At 37.4% G+C, this 20437-nt stretch overlaps 1 protein-coding gene across 2 annotated transcripts in view; it reads right to left on the minus strand.

Moving 5' to 3' along the window:
* Window positions 1-1066: 1066 nt before the first annotated feature.
* The window catches only part of si:dkey-238d18.4 (TBC1 domain family member 15), a 28049-nt gene continuing 8678 nt past the window's right edge, over window positions 1067-20437 (minus strand). Inside the window, exons 1-10 of one of the 2 annotated variants that reach the window (XM_061916024.1) lie at window positions 19766-20291; window positions 18105-18290; window positions 14479-14597; window positions 10888-10991; window positions 10443-10510; window positions 10210-10356; window positions 10053-10143; window positions 5613-5761; window positions 5384-5525; window positions 1067-1994 (exon numbers count right to left, since the gene is read on the minus strand). In XM_061916024.1, coding sequence (XP_061772008.1) covers window positions 1826-1994; window positions 5384-5525; window positions 5613-5761; window positions 10053-10143; window positions 10210-10356; window positions 10443-10510; window positions 10888-10991; window positions 14479-14597; window positions 18105-18290; window positions 19766-19820 — 1230 coding nt within the window. In that variant the 5' untranslated portion in view covers window positions 19821-20291 and the 3' untranslated portion in view covers window positions 1067-1825. Of the gene's footprint in view, window positions 1995-5383; window positions 5526-5612; window positions 5762-10052; window positions 10144-10209; window positions 10357-10442; window positions 10511-10887; window positions 10992-14478; window positions 14598-18104; window positions 18291-19765; window positions 20292-20437 lie in introns of those variants that run through there. The other variant, XM_061916023.1, reaches the window with a different exon arrangement.

The raw sequence follows: 20437 nt of genomic DNA on the forward strand, positions 1-20437 counted from the left end.
CTATTTTGTGTTTTATTTAGTAACTGTTCAAACTGACACTTTCACACACGGCTACAAAAACAGTGCTGCAAAGACACGCAATGGACGAAAATCCTCCTGTATACGTGTGTGTGTGTCAATTTATGGTCAGAAAGAGAAAAGAAACAGACAGTCTATTCAGCAACATCTTTTTAAAGCTGCTAAAGGACTTAAGGGGCTGATTAAAACAAATTCAATTGATGCGTTTTGGTGTCCTTTAGTGTATTTTAATGTTTGTTTTTTTCGCATAGAAAATATGTCATTAAAAATATTTCTCATGTGAAAAAAAACTTCTTGAAGTACGCATTTTTGCGTATTGAGCGGAATAAGTGCAGCCTCTCTCCCATGCACGTTCAGGGGTAGGGGGAAAAAAATGGGGTCAGTGTAGATGTACTGCACCCCTGCTTTGAAAATGCCCATAAAAAGTGGTTAATGTCTCCTGCATGTTTGAAAACCTATCATAATGCCACAGGTAGGAGCATGATAACATGAATGTGTAGTAGATGAGTGTCTCCCTGGTTAGACTCTGTGTAGTACACACAAAATGCTCATTCAAAAGGTGGTCTGCACCACTTAACAATTGCACACACAGTCTTAGTTAATCACACGCAACACCCATCCATCCATCCATTTTCTACTGCTTGTCCCTTTTTGGGGTCGCGGGGGTGCTGGCGCCTATCACAGCTGCATGCGGGCGGAAGGCGGTGTACACCCTGGACAAGTCGCCACCTCATCACAGGGCCAACACAGATAGACAGACAACATTCACACTCACATTCACACACTAGGGCCAATTTAGTGTTGCCAATCAACCTATCCCCAGGTGCATGTCTTTGGAAGTGGGAAGAAGCCGGAGTACACGCACCACACCCACTAATAGTACGCGCTATTTTATACACGGCTCACACTGTCTAGAACGCGATATTTGGAGCTTAGTAAATCGGGTCCGTACTCTAGCTAACAACCAAATTCTATGAAGAAGGCCGTGTTACTATTGTATTAGCACAGAAAAAAGTAATTCAATAATTAACTGTGGTAAAACATGTGCTCATGCAGGACATTTCCTTTATTCCCATCTGTCAACTTGTTATTATAAATATTACAAACCCCGTTTCCATATGAGTTGGGAAATGGTGTTAGATGTCAATATAAACGGAATACAATGATTTGCAAATCATTTTCAACCCATATTCAGTTGAATATGCTACAAAGACAACATATTTGATGTTCAAACTGATAAACATTTTTTTTTGCAAATAATCATTAACTTTAGAATTTGATGCAGGCAACACGTGACAAAGAAGTTTGGAAAGGTGGCAATAAATACTAATAAAGTTGAGGAATGCTCATCAAACACTTATGTGGAACATCCCACAGGTGTGCAGGCTAATTGGGAACAGGTGGGTGCCATGATTGGGTATAAAAACGGCTTCCCAAAAAATGCTCAGTATTTCACAAGAAAGGATGGGGCAAGGTACACTCCTTTGTCCACAACTGCGTGAGCAAATAGTCAAACAGTTTAAGAACGACGTTTCTCAAAGTGCAATTGCAAGAAATTTAGGGATTTCAACATCTACGGTCCATAATATCATCAAAAGTTTCAGAGAATTCTGTGGCGTGTCACATTCCACGAGTGAAATATCACATAACAAAGTCCGTTCTGAAGCAATGGCATTATTTTCTTTTGACATTTCATGTGAAAAAAAAACAAACACTTGTGTTGGTGCTACACTGCTACGATACATTTCCCTCAGGAGGATAAACAATAAGACACGAAGAAATGTTCCGGGAACTGGAATAATGTTTTCTATCTTAAAACAAATAAACAACGCAGCTGATGTAGAAAGTCTTCTTCTTTGCTCTTGTGTGCTCTGCAGTGGTTGCTCATGGAGTCCCAAGCACAGCGCTTGCAGTAGTTGAAAAAATGACGCTCCGCTTTCTTTAGCGTGCTGTTCAAGTCCAGTGTTCCCTGAAGGCTGCACACAAAGTAAACATCACACACATACAGAGACTGTAATGTTATTTGCATTTTTTGTTTACAATCGCTGGACTTGGTATACCTGCACACTGGACTCAACTTTGTAGACATTTTCAGAGAGTTGGGATGCAAAATAGTGAGCTGCAGGCAGTTTAAATTATAATAATGAACACCTTTTGAAAGGGCTTAATCTCTGACCAATAACAACAACAAAAAAAGAAATATTACATGAACAGGGATTGGTGCCAATCGATGCTGGTACCCAACGATACCAATCCTGTAATTTTGTGTTTAGATGTGTTAATAAATGTTTATTGTTTGGCACCAGCGCCCCCCGGGACCCTAAAGAGAATAAGCTGTAGAAAATGGATGGATGGATGTTTCTTTTTTTTTAAGGAATTTTTTTGTACCCAACATGCAAGACTGACCTGTTGCGTTATTTTGTGTTTTTACACTTCTGTGTTATATTTGCTAGTACTGTACATAGTCGACTCTGCAGGCAGTTGCAAAGTCAAGACAGTGTAGATGGCAGTAGTGTATAAAATACGACAAACTTGTGTATAGAGAGAGTAGGGCCAACTAAACTACAGGCACTACATTTGCTACCAAGGACTTGTGTGGCTGTAATGTTAATCTTCCTGACAAAAGAAACGTAATGTCACGTCTAAATATGGTTTTAAACATGCTGCAGCTCATAAACGTACAATAAAACATGCTTTTTTTTGTCAAAATAGAATATTTCGGCCGTATTTGATGCACTTCACTACATGTGTAATTGTTGGCCCAAAGCTAATGAGAATATTGGCAAATTGAGGGTAAAAAGTTTTTTTGGTCGTTCTGTGTATTTTGTAGGTTTAACTTGCAGTCGATAGTGTGTTCGTGACCGGCAGGTTATCGAACACCCTATTGACTGCAAGATAAACCTACAAAATACACAGAATGACCCAAAAAAACGTATTACCCTCAATTTGCTAATATTGTCATTAGCTTTGGTCCAACAATTACACAGATATTGTGACTTTTTTCTGATGTACAGTATGTCTCCAATGCGTGTGTGTGTGTGTGTGTGTATATATATATATATATATATATATATATATGTGTGTATACATACAAATATATGTATACATACATATATATATATATATACATATATACTGTATATACATATACATGTACACTTATGTATATACATATAAATGTATCCATATATTTTCATAAATACAAATACATATACAGTACAGGCCAATATTTAGGACACAACTTCTTCTCATTCAATGTGTTTTCATGACTATTTACATCGTAGATTGTCATTGAAGGCATCAAAACATGAATGAACACATGTGGAGTTATGTACTTAACAAAAAAAGGTGAAACAACTGAAAACATTTTTTATATTCTAGTTTCTTCAAAATAACTACCATTTGCTCTGATTACAAATTTGCACACTCTTGGCATTTTCTCGATTTTCTTCAAGCACACCTTTAAAGTGAAAACCATTTAGGTGACTACCTCTTGAAGCTTATCGAGAGAATGCCAAGAGTGCGAAAAAGTAATCAGAGCAAGGGGTGGATATTTTGAAGAAACTAGATTATAAAACAGGTTTTTAGTTATTTCACCTTTTTTTTGTTACGTACATAACTCCACGTGTTCATTCATAGTTTTGATGCCTTCAGTGACAATCTACAATGTAAATAGTCGTGAAAATAAATTTTATATATATATATATATATATATATATATATATATATATATATATACAAACCCCGTTTCCATATGAGTGTGGAAATTATGTTAAATGGAAATATAAACGGAATACAATGATTTTCAAATCCTTTTCAACCCATATTCAATTGAATGCACTACAAAGACAACATATTTGATGTTCAAACTCATAAACTTTATTTTTTTTGCAAATAATAATTAACTTACAATTTCATGGCTGCAACACCTGCCAAAGTAGTTGGGAAAGGGCATGTTCACCACTGTGTTACATCACATTTTCTTTTAACAACACTCAATAAACGTTTGGGAATTGAGGAAACTAATTGTTGAAGCTTTGAAAGTGGAATTCTTTACCATTCTTGCTTGATGTACAGCTTAAGTTGTTCAACAGTCCGGGGTTTTGTTGTCGGATTTTACGCTTCATAATGCTCCACACATTTTCGATGGGAGACAGGTCTGGACTGCAGGCGGGCCAGGAAAGTACCCGCACTCTTTTAATATGAAGCCACGGTGTTGTAACACGTGGCTTGGCATTGTTTTGCTGAAATAAGCAGGGGCGTCCATGGTAACGTTGCTTGGATGACAACATATGTTGCTCCAAAACCTGTATGGACCATTCAGCATTAATGGTGCCTTCACAGATGTGTAAGTTACCCGTGCCTTGGGCACTAATACACCCCCATACCATCACAGATGCTGGCTTTTGAATTTTGCGCCTATAGCAATCCGGATGGTTATTTTGCTCTTTGTTCCGGAGGACACCACATCCACAGTTTCCAAATATAATTTGAAATGTGGACTCGTCAGACCACAGAACACTTTTCCGCTTTGCATCAGTCCATCTTAGATGAGCTCGGGCCCAGCGAAGCCGGTGGCGTTCCTTGGTGTTGTTGATAAATGGCTTTCGCTTTGCATAGTAGAGTTTTAACTTGCACTTACAGATGTAGCGACCAACTGTAGTTACTGACAGTGGTTTCATGAAGTGTTCCTGAGCCCATGTGGTGATATCCTTTACACACTGATGTTGGTTTTTGATGCAGTACCGCTTGAGGGATCAAAAGTCCATTATATCATCGCTTACGTGCAGTGATTTCTCCACATTCTCTGAACCTTTTGATGATTTTACGGACCGTAGAATGTAAAATCCCTAAATTCCTTGCAATAGCTAGTTGAGAAATGTTGTTCTAAAACTGTTCGACAATTTGCTTACAAATTGGTGACCCTCCCCACATCCTTGTTTTTGAATTTCTTTAGCATTTCATGAAAGCTGCTTTTATACCCAATCATGGCACGCACCTGTTCCCAATTAGCCTGCACACCTGTGGGATGTTCCAAATAAGTGTTTGATGAGCATTCCTCAACTTGCTGAATTTCCCCCAGGGATCCATAAAGTACTTTCTATTCTATTTATCAGTATTTATTGCCACCTTTCCCAACTTCTTTGTCACGTGTTGCTGGCATCAAATTCTAAAGTTAAAGATTATTTGCAAAAAAAATTTTTTTTTTAGCAATTTTAACATCAAATATGTTGTCTTTGTAGCATATTCAACTGAATATGGGTTGAAAATGATTTGCAAATAATTCTATGCCGTTTATATTTACATCAAACACAATTTCCCAACTCATATAGAAACGGGGTTTGTATTTTAGCACAATGCCAACCTGGTGGTGAACTGAATCAGCTGGACTTCATCTCGACATTGCAGCAGAGTGTCTCTGTGGTCTAGCAGTATGGCCGCACAGATAAACAACTCAAACGTGAAGTCTGTGTTGACAGCCTGAAGCTGTGACTCGCACCCATCATCTGGAAAAACATACATACATATGCATATATATATATATACATATATATTTGTTGTTTTTTTATGGCCACTTCAGCTGTAGGTTTTACCTGTGCAATATGTTTGTGCCAGCCTTTCCTGATGACGGGCTCGGTCTACTTGCTGGGAAATGAGCTCCAGGTGGTCGCAACTCAGGATCTCGAATAAACGAAGAGCGTCACTGTGTTCGAACTCTCTCTGGAAACCAAGCAGCAGCCATCTGAGGTGCACACACCCGCACCCGCACACACACACACACACACACACACACACACTGGTTATCATTGGGAATGGCGACCAAGTTTTTGATCATTACTTGTGGGGACCACCCTTTCTACAGGTTATGGAGGCATAAAAAAATTAGGTAAAATGGCCACTGCCCAATTAGCTCATACACGTCTTTAAATCTCTGGATTGATGAAGTAATGTGGTGTAATTCTTACTGGGGACCCAGTAAGAATGAGTTAATATGGTTAATGGGGACCACATTTAAATAATTTTGCATAATTCACACATATTTGTTCGTGACTACTGAGGACCATTAAAAAAATGTTCATATTAAATATGACATGATGCAAATGTGCAAATGTCTCACACTCAAACTAACCAGTAAACATGTTTTATGGGTCAAAGCTTAAAAATCACTTAAGCATCTGCAGAATGGATCTGACTATCATTTAAACAGGTTTTCCTTTAGGGGGCCTGTTTTTTTGTCCCCATATAATCAGAGGTCCCCTAAAGGTGACTGTGTAAACAGAGCGATGTCCCCATTAAGTAAGCATTGATAGAACACACACAAGCGCAAAGACAGACATACACAAACACACATAAAAAATGCTTTTTTTGCTGCAGAGCAGAGACTGTGACTGAGACTGTGATGTAACAACCAAAATAACACTTGATTAACAGCAGTTGGAAGGAAATACTATTGACATCCACTCTTTAAGGCAGGGGTCACCAACCTTTTTGAAACCAAGAGGTACTTCTTGGGTACTGATTAATGTGAAGGGCTACCAGTTTGATACACACTTAAATAAATTGCCAGAAATAGCCAATTTGCTCAATTTACCTTTAACTCTAATTTATTATTTATAATTAATTATATTTATCTTTGTGGAAACACTGATCATCTTAATGATTTCTCACAGTATATATAGAAACAGATAAATATAAAACAAAAGTAATGGGTATTTCTGTCTGTCATTCCGTCGTACATTTTTTTCCCTTCTACGGAAGGTTTTTTGTAGAGAATAAATTATGAAAAAAACACTTAATTGAACGGTTTAAAAGGAGAAAACACAAAAAAAATGAAAATTTAATTTTGCAACGTAGTTTATCTTCAATTTCGACTCTTTAAAATTCAAAATTCAACCGAAAAAAAGAAAAGAAAAACTAGCTAATTCGAATCTTTTTGAAAAAAAAAAAAAAAATTTATGCAACATCATTAGCAATTTTTCCTGATTAAGATTAATTTGAGAATTTTGATGACATGCTTTTAATAGGTTAAAATCCAATCTGCACTTTGTTAGAATATATAACAAATTGGACCAAGCTATATTTCTGTCAAGGCATAGACTTTGGTGGGGTTTGTTTTCCCATGGTGCAAAATGATTGGAACGGACATGGCATGAAGGTAGTGACATCTTTAATCTGAACTCAAAAATATTACAAAAAACAAAGGGTATAAACAAAAGGCGCTCTCAATGGAGGTTCAAAACTTGACTAAGAAAACAGAAACGTGCACTAAGGCAAAACTATGGACATAAACTAATACTTGCACAATGGCAAAACTATGAACAACCAAAACAAAAACACTTATTGTGACGAGAAAGGAACATGGGTCTTTTGCGTGGATACATGGGTGTGGAGGATGAGTAGAAGGTGATGTCGCCAGGCTGACTACCTTGCAACTGTGGCTTAAATAATACTGTGGTGATTAGTGAAAACAGGTGCGTGACATGGGGACAAGGTAAAAAAAACTAATTGGTTGGCATGGTAACAAGGCAAACAAGGAAGTGCAAAAACAGGAAACAATGGAGTCTTAAGCAAAACAGAACATAATTAAACAAAACATGATCACAAGACATGACAATTTCTAACAAAGACAAATCATTATTTCTTGTAGATTTTCCAGAACAAAAATTTTAAAAGAAACTCAAAAGACTTTGAAATAAGATCTAAGTTTGATTCTACAGATTTTCTAGATTTGCCAGAATAATTTTTTTGAATTTTAATCATAATAAGTTTGAAGAAATATTTCACAAATATTCTTTGTCAAAAAAAACAGAAGCTAAAATGAAGAATTAAATTATAATGTATTTATTATTCTTTACAATAAAAGAAATAAATTTACTTGAACATTGATTTAAATTGTCAGGAAAGAAGAGGAAGGAATTTAAAAGGTAAAAAGGTATGTGTTTAAAAATCCTAAAATCATTTTTAAGGTTGTATTTTTTCTCTAAAATTGTCTTTCTGAAAGTTATAAGAAGCAAAGTAAAAAAAATAATGCATTTATTTAAACAAGTGAAGACCAAGTCTTTAAAATCTTTTCTTGTATTTTCAAATTCTATTTGAGTTTTGTCTCTCTTAGAATTAAAAATGTCGAGCAAAGCAAGACCAGCTTGCTAGTAAATAAATACAATTAAAAAAAAAAAAGCAGGTCACTGGTATGTGCTGCTATTTGAGCTATTTTTAGAACAGGCCAGCGGGCGACTCATCTGATCCTTACGGGCGACCTGGTGCCTGTGGGCACCGCGTTGGTGACCCCTGCTTTAAGGTAATCAATAACAGTTTGCATTGATTAAAGCAAGCTATAACAGACTGAACAACAACACATGACTTTAACAACTTCAACTTTAACAACCCCCATCACATCAGACTCTGACCACTATGCAATATGAAGTACAAACGATGAACCATTGAATATTAAGAGCATGTGAAAATTCGACTCCTACCTTGTTTACTTCCCTGATGACCTCCTTAAAGTTTTGTAATCAATCAGAAATATCAAGCTGCTAAAATGTGTCAAATACGGGGAAGTGTGGAGAGAGTGTTTTGCACATCATGCACTGTAATGTGTGTAATTTTAAATTATACTTGGGCCATTAAAGCATGATGCTGGTAAATGGTAAATGGATTATACTTGTATAGCGCTTTTCTACTTTTAAGGTACTCAAAGGGCTTTGACACTATTTCCACATTCACCTGCTGATGACGCAGCATCAGGAGCTACTGTGGGTTTAGTATCTTGTTTAAGGATACCTCTACATAGTCACAGGGGCAAAGAGGATCAAACCCGCGCAACCATTGGTTTGGGGGCCAACCACTCTATCACTCTGAGCCATGCTGTTTGTAGTGTTAGCAATGCTATAATGACAATATGTAACCGAAAAGTCAAAGAAGTAGCTAAACAATTACGTATTTTTGGCAGAATAATTCAAAGTTCCTTGATCTTAATACACTGATACCTCGGTGTTCAACAGTAATCAATTTCAAAAGGTCAGATGAAAACCAGATCGTACAAAACTGAAGCAATATTTACCATAAAAAATAACGTAAATCCAATAAATCTTCTCCAGACACCCAAAAATGTTAACACAACACATTTTACAGTGAACAAGTATAATTGTACATACAGAAAACAACGTGAAATACATATATATTATGAATAAATTAAATACATGTACATTTAGCATCACATTGACCTTTATAGAAGACTCTTGGCAAAGACCGTCTTTATCAAATTGCTGGCAGGCGCAACTTTCTTTGACCCCATTATGGCCAATTTTTAAGTCAAACTCAATTGGCCAGAATGATATGCAGGGCAAACGAACCAGTTTGTTACGAATAATGTTTGGTCATAATATAACTGAGGCAGCACAGGATGTGTACGTGTGAAAACTATGGGACCAGCAGGGATGAAACATGGATTTTCCAAAACTGGCTTGTGATCAGGAGGCATACTTTAAAAGGGGCTAGATGCATTGTTTTGGGGTGATATAAATGGGAAATAAATTGTTCAATAATTTACTTTTTGTATAAAAGAAAAAAATTTACTTTTTTTGATAAACAACTTTACTTTCAGCAACACAACCTTTGAGTGGTGCACTAGACTCCTCTTGTTTGAATGTTTTATTTGTCTTACTTGTTCATGATTGCCGTGTGGAGGCCAACTCGCTAATGTCTTGCATCTGACCAAAAATTTGTCAGCTTCTGCATGCTGCCAATCATTGTAACGTCGGCTAAAAGGAACCCCCAGAAAACCAATCAATCAGCTTATGGCGGCCTCAAAGGACAAGTTTCTGCCTGAGCAGCCGTCTTTCCCCTGGCTCTAGTGTTGTCACTTTTCAATAGGGTAACGTTATTTTTTTGACGTTGAAAATTGCAGGGGACAAAAACTGCCTTTTGAAAAAAATGCAGTGGACCATGAGTACTGATATTTTACAGACCATGTCAAAATGCTGTGAAAACATTGTAGTGTACATACTCCTAAGCTACTAAAAGCGAAATACCTGTGACAGAAGGTGAAGCTCTCCATGCTGTCTGTCACCAAGTGGACATGAAGCTGAGGGTCTAACTCTTTTAACAAGGCTGCCTCCAACTCTAAAAGACACTGCTCTTGTTTAGCCCACTTCACGGCATGGAAATAGAAAATACAGTCGGACCTACCTATTTTTCTGTACAGACCATCTTCTCTGAAATCCTTCGCAAATTTCTCCATGTAAGAGGAAAAACTCCAGAAGCTGTCCACCTCCGAATCAAGAACCTCAAGGAATCGGCTGCACAAGTCGTTCATTCCCTGGGCGTAACTCACCTCTGCAATACACGGCAACAAACAGATGCTGACTCAGATTAGCCGGTGCGAATATGACCGAAGTAAATAGATCGTACTTATCGTTAACCTGGATGAAAAGCAGCATAAGTGATGAGGATGTCTCTCAACACCAACAGATTCCCTGAACCTTCACCTCTGGAAACACACAAATTATTCTCTAAGGAAAAGGTAAAAAATAAAAATTGTAATAAGATACTACTGTACAGGTATCTACGTAAATTAATAACATTAAAAAAGAAGGAACTGAACATGTTGAATTCTATCAAATGCTAAATCTGGATTAACTTGGTTTGACATTCCAGCATGTATGTACAGAGAACATTTTCAGATTTTAATAAGATGCATTTTCTTAAAAAACAAGTTATTGTGCGAATACTAATATAACACAGGAAAGTGCACACATCAAATCAAACCCTTATTAATATAAACAATCTCATTGCCTGCAGTTTAAAATATGTAAATGTATCTGATCTACAATAACTATTAAAAGAAAAATGAGACAAGGTCCGTACTGGTAGTATCCTAGATCTCTGGTAGTTCTTGGAACGTCCTTATCAATGATTCGAATGGCTTCCTGCACCTCTTCCTTGTCGAATGTAACACGCTCAAACAATATCTGAAAACAAAAAAAGACAATTAGAATGCAGCAGTACCTCAACTTAGGGGAAGTGCACTCTTTTTGGGAATGTTGCCTATCGTTTACAATTATGAGAGACAAGAACATATGTTTTCTAAATTTTTTCTGTTTGGATTTTAAAAATGGTTAAAAAACGCTTTGCAAATTTCGGCTAATGGGAGTCACTGTTGTAGCCTTCAAAGCCCTCAAACAACTTCAAAACCCTCCATCATCAATCGATCAATCAGTGATTACTTATATAGCCCTAAATCACAAGTGTCTCAAAGGGCTGCACAAGCCACAATGACACCCTCAGATCCCACATCCGGGCAAGGAAAAACTGTGGTCCTCTCCTTGGAGAGGACCGCAAATGTGGGAAACCCCACCCTGGGCAACCAGTGCAAAAGACGTCGAGTGGATCTAGCATAATATTGTGAGAGTTCAGTCCATAGTGGATCTAACATAAAAGTGAGAGTCCAGTCCATAGTGGGGCCAGCAGGAGACCAACCCGAGCGGAGACAGGTCAGCAGCACAGAGACGTCCCCAACCAATGCACAGACGAGCGGTCCATCCCGGGTCCCGACTTTGGACAGCCAGCGCTTCATCCGTGGCCACTGATGATCCTTTTGTACAACATTTTGTATACACACTGCAAGTCTATATATAATGTAGTAACAGACACGATCATAACAATATGTACACTATTTACTGAACCTCATTTTAATCATTGCCACAATTGATTTCCTCAGCGCATTTATTCCTGTTTCCATAGCAGCGCATTCATTCCTGTTTCCATACGCACTTCCGACTTCCGGCAACAAATATGTGTTCCTACTTCCAAAAACCAACACAAGTGTGTTGTAATTATGGCAGACTTGGTAACAGACAATAAAGATGAATGTTTTTGGGACAAGTGAGGAGTCACAACCTTATCTTTTTGAAGCTGAATATACGAAAGAAGGGTGAAATGTTGGAGCAGACGGAAGCCGAGAGAGTGATGTGAAAAGGGACCACTCTATAAATAGGGAACTTGGAGTCATTCTATTTCGACATAAATGGAGTGCTTACCCAAAATAAGCTGGAAAACACGTAATCAGACAACTGCCCATCGAGTTACACTTAAAATTGATCATGATACACACAGTACGTCATGCGTGTATCATAACAGACAGCATACTCTGTCTGGCTCGTTGTGTACAAACAAAACATGAAATGGGGGCTAATACTTACAAATACTGTAATATAATTGTTCATGTTTTTCAGTCAGTACAGATTGGTGTCTTATCACATTATGTTGTGCATTACAAACTCAAACGCAATTCAGGTGATGACGTATAAGATAGCTAATCTACTTCCATATTTAGCTTTTATGGCCAATACCAACGCATGTTACAACGATTAAAAAAAAGAATAACCATGTGGCTACAGGTAAAGGTTATTATAAAGATTACGAAACGTAAATTAAGAATTGTTGGCGGTTTTTGAATGCATTTTGAAAGTGATTTAGAGGTTGACTTGATTGCTCCCATTAGCGGCATTGCCAGCCACTGACCACAATCAAATTTTTACATGTTAGACTGCCAACAAACGAAAAACATTTGTCTTCTTGTCTCTCATGAAAAAGTGTGGTTCCCTTTTAAGAGTGTTTTGAGATAAGAGCTAATTGGTATGCTTTAAATTACAAGCAAACGTTTTAGTTACAAGCTAATGTTACTGTGAACATCTGATCTTACTCGTGAACATTCGATTATAGCTAGAGAGCAACACAACTTTGTTTTACAACTTTGGAAAGGAAGTAAGTAAGTATGAAGGACAGTGCTGGGATGATCATTTTTGTTGAATTAAAAATCATGACTGAGCGTGTCGCTAATTTAGCGAAGCAATTAAAGCGTATCACTGTGCCAATCTGAAGCAGAATGAGTCAAAGGCCGGCCAAAAATGTCAAAATAATATCTAAACGGAGGACAATTATCTATGACAATATGGAGAAGCTGCTGATGGGGTGTTTGACGGAGAAGCAGCTGAAATGAGATACTGAAAAAGTCCACACTTTAAGGTAAATACTGCACATTATTATCATCATGAATCTATTGTTATTGTTCGTATAGTACATTCTTTATTGTATTGTTTTTAATACAAAACCTATTCTCTAAAAAGTTAGTTTTTCTTTTTTTAAGTTATGTTACATATTAAAATTGTGTTGTTTTGACGGCCGACGTTGATTTGGGATTAAAGTGTTTTGATTTAACAGCGCCGTCACACAACCAATCAAGCTCATAAATTGAGGTACTACTGTATTTTGTATTTCTCATGCACAACATAAAATCTTGCTTAAACTGTTAAGTAACATAAGAAAATAATCAGGCAGTGACAGATAGCCTGTCATATCACAGCTAAACTATGCACATGTAAATGGCATTTTTGTGTCTACCTATCTCATAATTATAACACAATAACTTAAGACATGGTAAACAACACACTTCATCAGAGGACAAACAGGGGACCATTTTCCATTGTAGTGAAATACACGTGTTTAATAAATTATAAATTAACAAATAAAATTGATTGGTCGTATGTATAACTGCTTTCTAGTTCATTGATTTTAGAATTAGACTGTAGGGCTATGAAATGTTTGGGCACCACAAAATTTGATTTGATTTGATTCTTTGGGGTAACGATTTAAATTAGAATCAATTCTCGATTCAAAAACGATTCTCGATTCAAAATCTATACTTTTTAGTAACATTGGGTGTCAGTTCTATAAATAACTACATTATTCTATAAAATAGATAAACAGCTGTGATGCATTTCTATATTACTTAAAAGAAAAATGGTTTTACTTAATAAAAGTCTTTCCAAACATTTAATAACATCAAATAAAAAAAGGTAATAACCGAAGTATCACACACTTCTCTTTACTAATATAAATCTGTACAGCAGGTTTTCGTATCTACATCAACAATTTGATTCATCTGAGTGGCTGGACAGTACAGATTAAAAAAAACAAAAACGATTTTAGATTTTTTTTAACCAGTTAAGAATCGTTACAAATAAGAATTGCGATTAATTTGAAAATTAATTTTTTCACACCCCTATTAGACAGTTAATCTTAACCCGAAGTGGACAATTCTGAAATCCAACTAAATATTGACCATATCGATATCAGCTCTGAATTGATACTGGCGTGATGAAATCGATATTTTTCAGTCCGTCTGTTTTGCACTATTGACTTTACTGTGCTCAAACAATTGTATGTAATCAAAAGGAATTAGGGAATAACTGTATTTGTGTTACATTGTCTTATGTAGTTGTAGGTACAGTATAGATTTTGAAATTGCTAAAACAATTTCATTCTGATTATAATCCTGATCAACAAATGAAAGAAAAAAAAAAATCATACAATCTTCCAGGGATCTTGATTGATTTCAAATAAAAAGTACAAGTTTCTTCTATTCCAACTAGTAAATCAGGTGCTTTTAAAACAAACCTGTGCTTGCAGCTCCAAGAATACCAGCCTATGTCGGACCATGTCATTTTGGTTCTGTTCATGCTGCTGGATCAGCGCCTGCCTCTGGTGAAAGTAGCTAACTGCTGCAACCAGCTCAGCTACATTGAAAAAAGTAGGAGATAAGACCAAACAAAGTATTAAAGAAACTGATACTGTTAACAGTAGGGCGGCAAGTGACCATGAAATGATGAAAAATCGCTCTGCCAAGTCTCAAAGGGAGTTATGAAATAAGCAGTGGTCGGCCGTCAAGGCCTGCAATGCCTTCGCTGCAGGCCTAAACACGATCAAAGTCAACGACCGACATTTATAAATTAGATTGTGTGTTTTAATGAACTTGTATTAATTTACTTTCGACAGTCGATTACACGTGTGTCAAACTCAAGGCCCAGAGGCCACATATTTTATGTTGCTTGCAATATCGCCTGGAAATAATGTATGTATGTCAATAAGGCATTTCTTCTTTATTGATCAATGTATAAACATTTTGAGAGAAAAAAAAGTAACAAATGTAGTTCTGAACTCGGTATTATTTTATAGAACAAGCCAGGCCTGGGCAAATATTTTGACTGGGTGGGCCAAATTTTGAGAAAAAAAATGTGTTTAGGGGCCGATATATCTATTTTTAGGAACACTAATACAAAAACTCACAATAATGTCTGATTGAATGCTAAAAACGTTATGACAGAGCGCCTAAAAAAAACTGAACGGAATTTGACATTTCTTTACTGAACGAGACATTTTGAATGTACATGAAAATAAAGAATGTGGGATTTACAATATTAACTACGACCGATAAAACACTGAATATTGACAACATATGAAGGTGACACCACCTCTCAATCCACATATTTAACGATTAAGCGAAACACAACAAACATGCAACAAACACAGCGAAATATGAACACAAAGGGGAAAAAAAGAACTACAATCTGATATAACACTAAACTTTAGAACTTTGTTGTAAAAATCTCTTTCCGCGTCTGTCCCTGACCCCCGCATTTCAGGCTGGCCGCTCTGGAAACACTCTGTGAAACGCACCACCCGCCCACCCATTCAGCAGCTCGTCTGACCTGCTGTGACGTACAGTAGGATACCATAGTAACTAGTATATAATGCAAAAGCGCAGATTCCAACCATTGAAATACTTTGTATAGTTCAAGACTTCCGGTAGTTTGAAAACATCACTGCACATCAAAATGGCAGCTACAGTTTCGATCTTAAAGAACTAAACAAGTGATTTGGGAATGGCTGGCCGGCCAGATTGAAAAGTTTAACGGGCCCAACCAGGTCTGAGCTATTGCAAGCTTTTTTTTTGGTCTTTGGAACCCTTTTGAAGTGAAAATTTGACACTAGCTGAACTTTTATATCTGATTGTCACTTTGGCTTTTGATTCCAAAGCAAGTTTTCCATCAGCTTGTTGTTAAAGAACAATAATAAGCAAATGAAGGGTAAATATTGTAATATCATGACGCGGTACTTCAAAGGCTTCTGAAACTGCGATGAGGCCCACAATGAAAATGAGTTAGACACCCAAGATCTAGTAATTATATTTGGTAGATTGTCTTCCGATATGTTAATGCTAGATTGTTTTTGTCCAATCAGATTTCTGCTTCTATTTGTTGCCATGCCAATGTAATCTGCCCAAATCCTTCAGAATAGAAGTCACTTATTAGGAATGGAGATGTTTCTTTAACCTTTCAGATTGAATCCAATCCACTTTATTTATATGTGTGGCTGCACAGCCATATTAAAAACAATATTATACTCCACCAATGACTGAATAAAAACAAAAAATAAAGAAATATAAAATCAATATAAAAATAAATAAGATTAAAAACAATTTTAAAGGGTAAAAGTAATTAAAACAGTAAAATAGAAATCAAAATGTATAAAAAAAAACACAGAGGACAACAGAGGACAGAGGACCACACAACTCATGTAGTGTTAAAAGCCAAAGAATAAAAGTGGGTCTTAAGACGAGACTTAAAACATTCCACTGTGGAAGCAGTTTGAACATGGAGGGGCAGAGTGTTGCAGAGTTTAGGGCCGACCACAGAGAAGGCCCTGTCTCCCCTGGTCTTAAGTCTGGTTTTAGGCACCACGAGCTGGAACTGGCTGTTGGACCTCAGGGCGCGCGCAGGAGTGTAAATTTGGATGAGGTCCGAGATATACTGAGGTGCCAGTCCATGTAAAGATTTAAAAACAAACAGCAATGTTTTAAAATCAATTCTAAAATGAACAGGGAGCCAGTGCAAACTCTGAAGGATTGGGGTTATATGCTGGCGTTTCCTGTCCCCTGTTAAAAGTTGTGCTGCCGCGTTCTGGACTAACTGCAACCGGGAGAGAGCTTTTTGGCTAATGCCAGCATAAAGTGCAATGCAGTAGTCCAGGCGACTTGAAATAAAAGCATGCACGACTTGTTCAAAAGGGTTAAAAGATAAAAACGGTTTTACCATTACTAAAAGACAAAGATGATAAAAACACGATTTTAATACACCATTGACTTGTTTTTCAAGTTTAAAATCGCTGTCTATAGTCTATATAATCTATATAGATTCCCCTGACAGTGCCTGCATGCAAGCGTACAATAGGCTCCGCATTGTTCCGCCCTCAGTTCTCTGTTGATCAGAGCAAAACTGTTTGACAAGCCATAATTGATAGTGATCTGCACTCCACACATGAGTTATAATTCTGGTGAGTATGATGTATTTTATCTAATAAATAAGGTATGTTTTCCTTTTGTGTGTATAAATTAATATTGATTCTGAGCTCCACCAGATGACGTTGTAGTGTAGAGGTTTGGAGATGTCTCAACCCGTTATCACCAAGTCCGTTACATTCCCGCCAAGCTCTACATTTACAGGTGAAAGCTTGTTATACTGCGTCTGTTGTCTATATTATTGATGGTTTGTAGTGCTGATATAAATGGTGGATTGCGTGCCACTGGAAAAAGGCAGTCAATAAGAGAAAACAATGACGTAAGAAAGCATCTATCATCCATATTTTCATTCTGGTTTATTGAGTTCTGGCTGTTGTACTTTACATGTTCCATTTATCGATTGTCATCCATCCATTTCTATCGCTTGTCCCGTTCGGGGTCGCGGGGGGTTGCTGGAGACTATCTCACCCGCATTCGGGTGGAATGCGGGTACACCCTGGACAAGTTGCCATCTCATCGCAGCCATTTATGGAATGTCTTTTTGTAATCAACACAATAACTATGGATGTTGATTTGTATCTTTATGACCAAAGCTTTTTTGTGACACTGAATTTCTGTAAATGCTGAAATATGTGTTGCTTCAAAAACTCAAATTCGAAACTCAAGAAAGAGGCAGTTGATGCAGCGATTTTACACATACAATTTTTTATAAACTAACATTTTAAACACACATATTATACTCACAATTTTTCATCCAATTAAATTGTCCACATAATTTGACATCTTAAAATTCAGTTCACAAAATTCAAAGGCAAATAATTCAGTTACATAAATTCAGTGTCAAAAAAAGGTAATAAGAGACACAGATATACTTCATCCTAACCATACTACCTATAATGAGACACACCCTCCCCCTCTTCAGGGGTTAAGAATATTTGGGGTTTACCGTCCGTGCCGTTGAGGTGCATCTGTACAGCGGAAGGGAGGAAGTTCTGCCACTTTCTCTTCATGACTTGGTAACGTACAGCCAGCTGCTCCAGCAGCAGAGGTCGCTCTAGAGCAGTGGAGCTGCAGGGGTACATCCCAAACAGGAAGCGCCATGCCAGGCCACGCTCAGTTGGAGACAAGCCACCTGAATGAAAGGATCTAGATTAGAAAATCAAAGGATGGGAAAAAAAACGCACCCTGCCTTATAGCTGGGCGATATGGCCTTTTTTTAATATCTCGATATTTTTAGGCCATGTCACGATACACGATATATTTTGCCTTAGCCTTGAATGAAGACTTGATACATGTAATCACAGCAGTATGATGATTCTATGTGTCTACATTAAAACATTCTTGTTCATACTGCATTAATACATGCTATTTTTTTTAACTTTCATGCAGAGAGGGAGATCACAACTAAGTTAATTTACCAAAACTGTATTTATTAAACACTTATTAAACAGTGGCACAAACGTTCATGTCATTTCCAAACAGAAAGTGCAAGATTGTCAGAGACATTTTAAAACAATCCATAGGTGCACTTTTGTGAATGATGTCACCAAGGTTACATATCAAAACAACACTAAATTACAGTGTACTTTTTGTACAGAACACCACTACAACAGATAAAAAAAAAATTAAGTGCACTTTTGTGCATAATGTCACACAAGATATTTCAATAACTGTCAGATAAAAATGAGCTGCACAATAGGAAATCAAATAGCGCTACAGGTGCATTGAAACCAAGACAAACAGGCTAAAGAACAGTTTCTTCCCCAGGGTCATAACCACCCTGAACGGACTGCCCCATAGTCCCTCAAAACTGCCTTCTCTTCGGTGCAATAACCCATTCCACTAACCACCCTGTTTTTTTTCATGTAGATATTCATGTATATATTCATTTCACCCACTGTATAGAGTGTAGATTTGTACAGAGTGTATAGAGTCACATTTGTACAGAGGGTTTAGAGTGTACATTTGCACAGTGTACAGAGTGTACACTGTACAGAGAGTATAGAATGTACACGGTTCTCTTACACACTTTTCTTTGCACTTCTATACTTTTTAAATTTTTATATATTTATACATTGTTTTCTTGCATGCACACATCGCACTGTATGGAATGGCCTCAATCTTGTTACCCTGCGTAATGACAATAATGTTGTGATCCGGTTTCCGGATCACACATGTAGTTTGCTTAAGTCCTTTTGTATTCCCCTACTAATGTTTTGATCATGTTTTGGACTCTAGCGATCCCGTTTGTTAGCGCACTTCCTTGTTTTGTATGGTCACCATGACAACTTCATTTACTCCTCCTGCACGCTCTGTTCACACACCGGTTTGTAATTATGTTCCCTGTATTTAAGCCCACCTGTTACCTTAGTTCAGCCTGGCTGTTTATTTTGCTTTATGCAACAGTTACGTGTGGTTTTCTCTTTTGCACTTAGCCTGCTAATTCTTAGCTTCCCTCCGCGCGCCCGGCTCGCGCCTCTATATGGACTTGTGAACTCTACCCTAGCTACCTTTAGCATTTAGCTTTCCGTGCGTTGGCACACATTTTCTTTCGGCGTTGTACAAGTGTTCTTTTTGTTGTATTTTATAATTAAAACTTGCTCCTACCTTCACTCCTGCCTGCTCCCGTCTTTGGCATCTTGGGGCCGACACCTCCGCGCATCGCAATGCGCCCACCAAATCGTAACAAATAAAGCTGATTCTGATTCTTCTGTTTCTGAATAGTATATGTCTTTCGCTATGTGGTATGTTCCTGCGGACGTTATCTCCTTCTGTTGTTGACTTTCTTTTTCATATGGCGTTGATCTGGAAATGGTTGTTTCGGCATTCTGTTGGTGTGAAAACCAGCCGTAGATGTTGAAATGCAGTTTCAAGCACTCCTCATTCTCTAGTTGCTGACTTTTCAAATGATGCTACATTAGCAGTGCTGCTACTTTTTTTTAGCAACGTTTTTGCCGCATAAATGTTGAGCATATTCTCGCTTGAAGCCAAACCACCACCATGGATCCCGTGCTGTTTTTCTTGGGAATTATTTCTTTCTACATTTGTTACCAGACTCACACCTACTCTCTCTCGTGTTACCACCCGCACCTCACCGTTAGCATCACAACTAATGTTACCATGTCGCTACCTCTCTGCTCCGCGGGAGCGTGTGAAGTTGCACACGTATGTAAGAATGTGCGCTTGGTGTAAATCTAATTTATAAATTAGATTGTGTGTTTTAATGAACTTCTATTAATTTACTTTCGACAGTCGATTACACGTGTGTCAAACTCAAGA

Source organism: Nerophis ophidion, linkage group LG11, assembly GCF_033978795.1.
Source record: "Nerophis ophidion isolate RoL-2023_Sa linkage group LG11, RoL_Noph_v1.0, whole genome shotgun sequence".
Taxonomy (NCBI): Eukaryota; Metazoa; Chordata; class Actinopteri; order Syngnathiformes; family Syngnathidae; genus Nerophis; species Nerophis ophidion.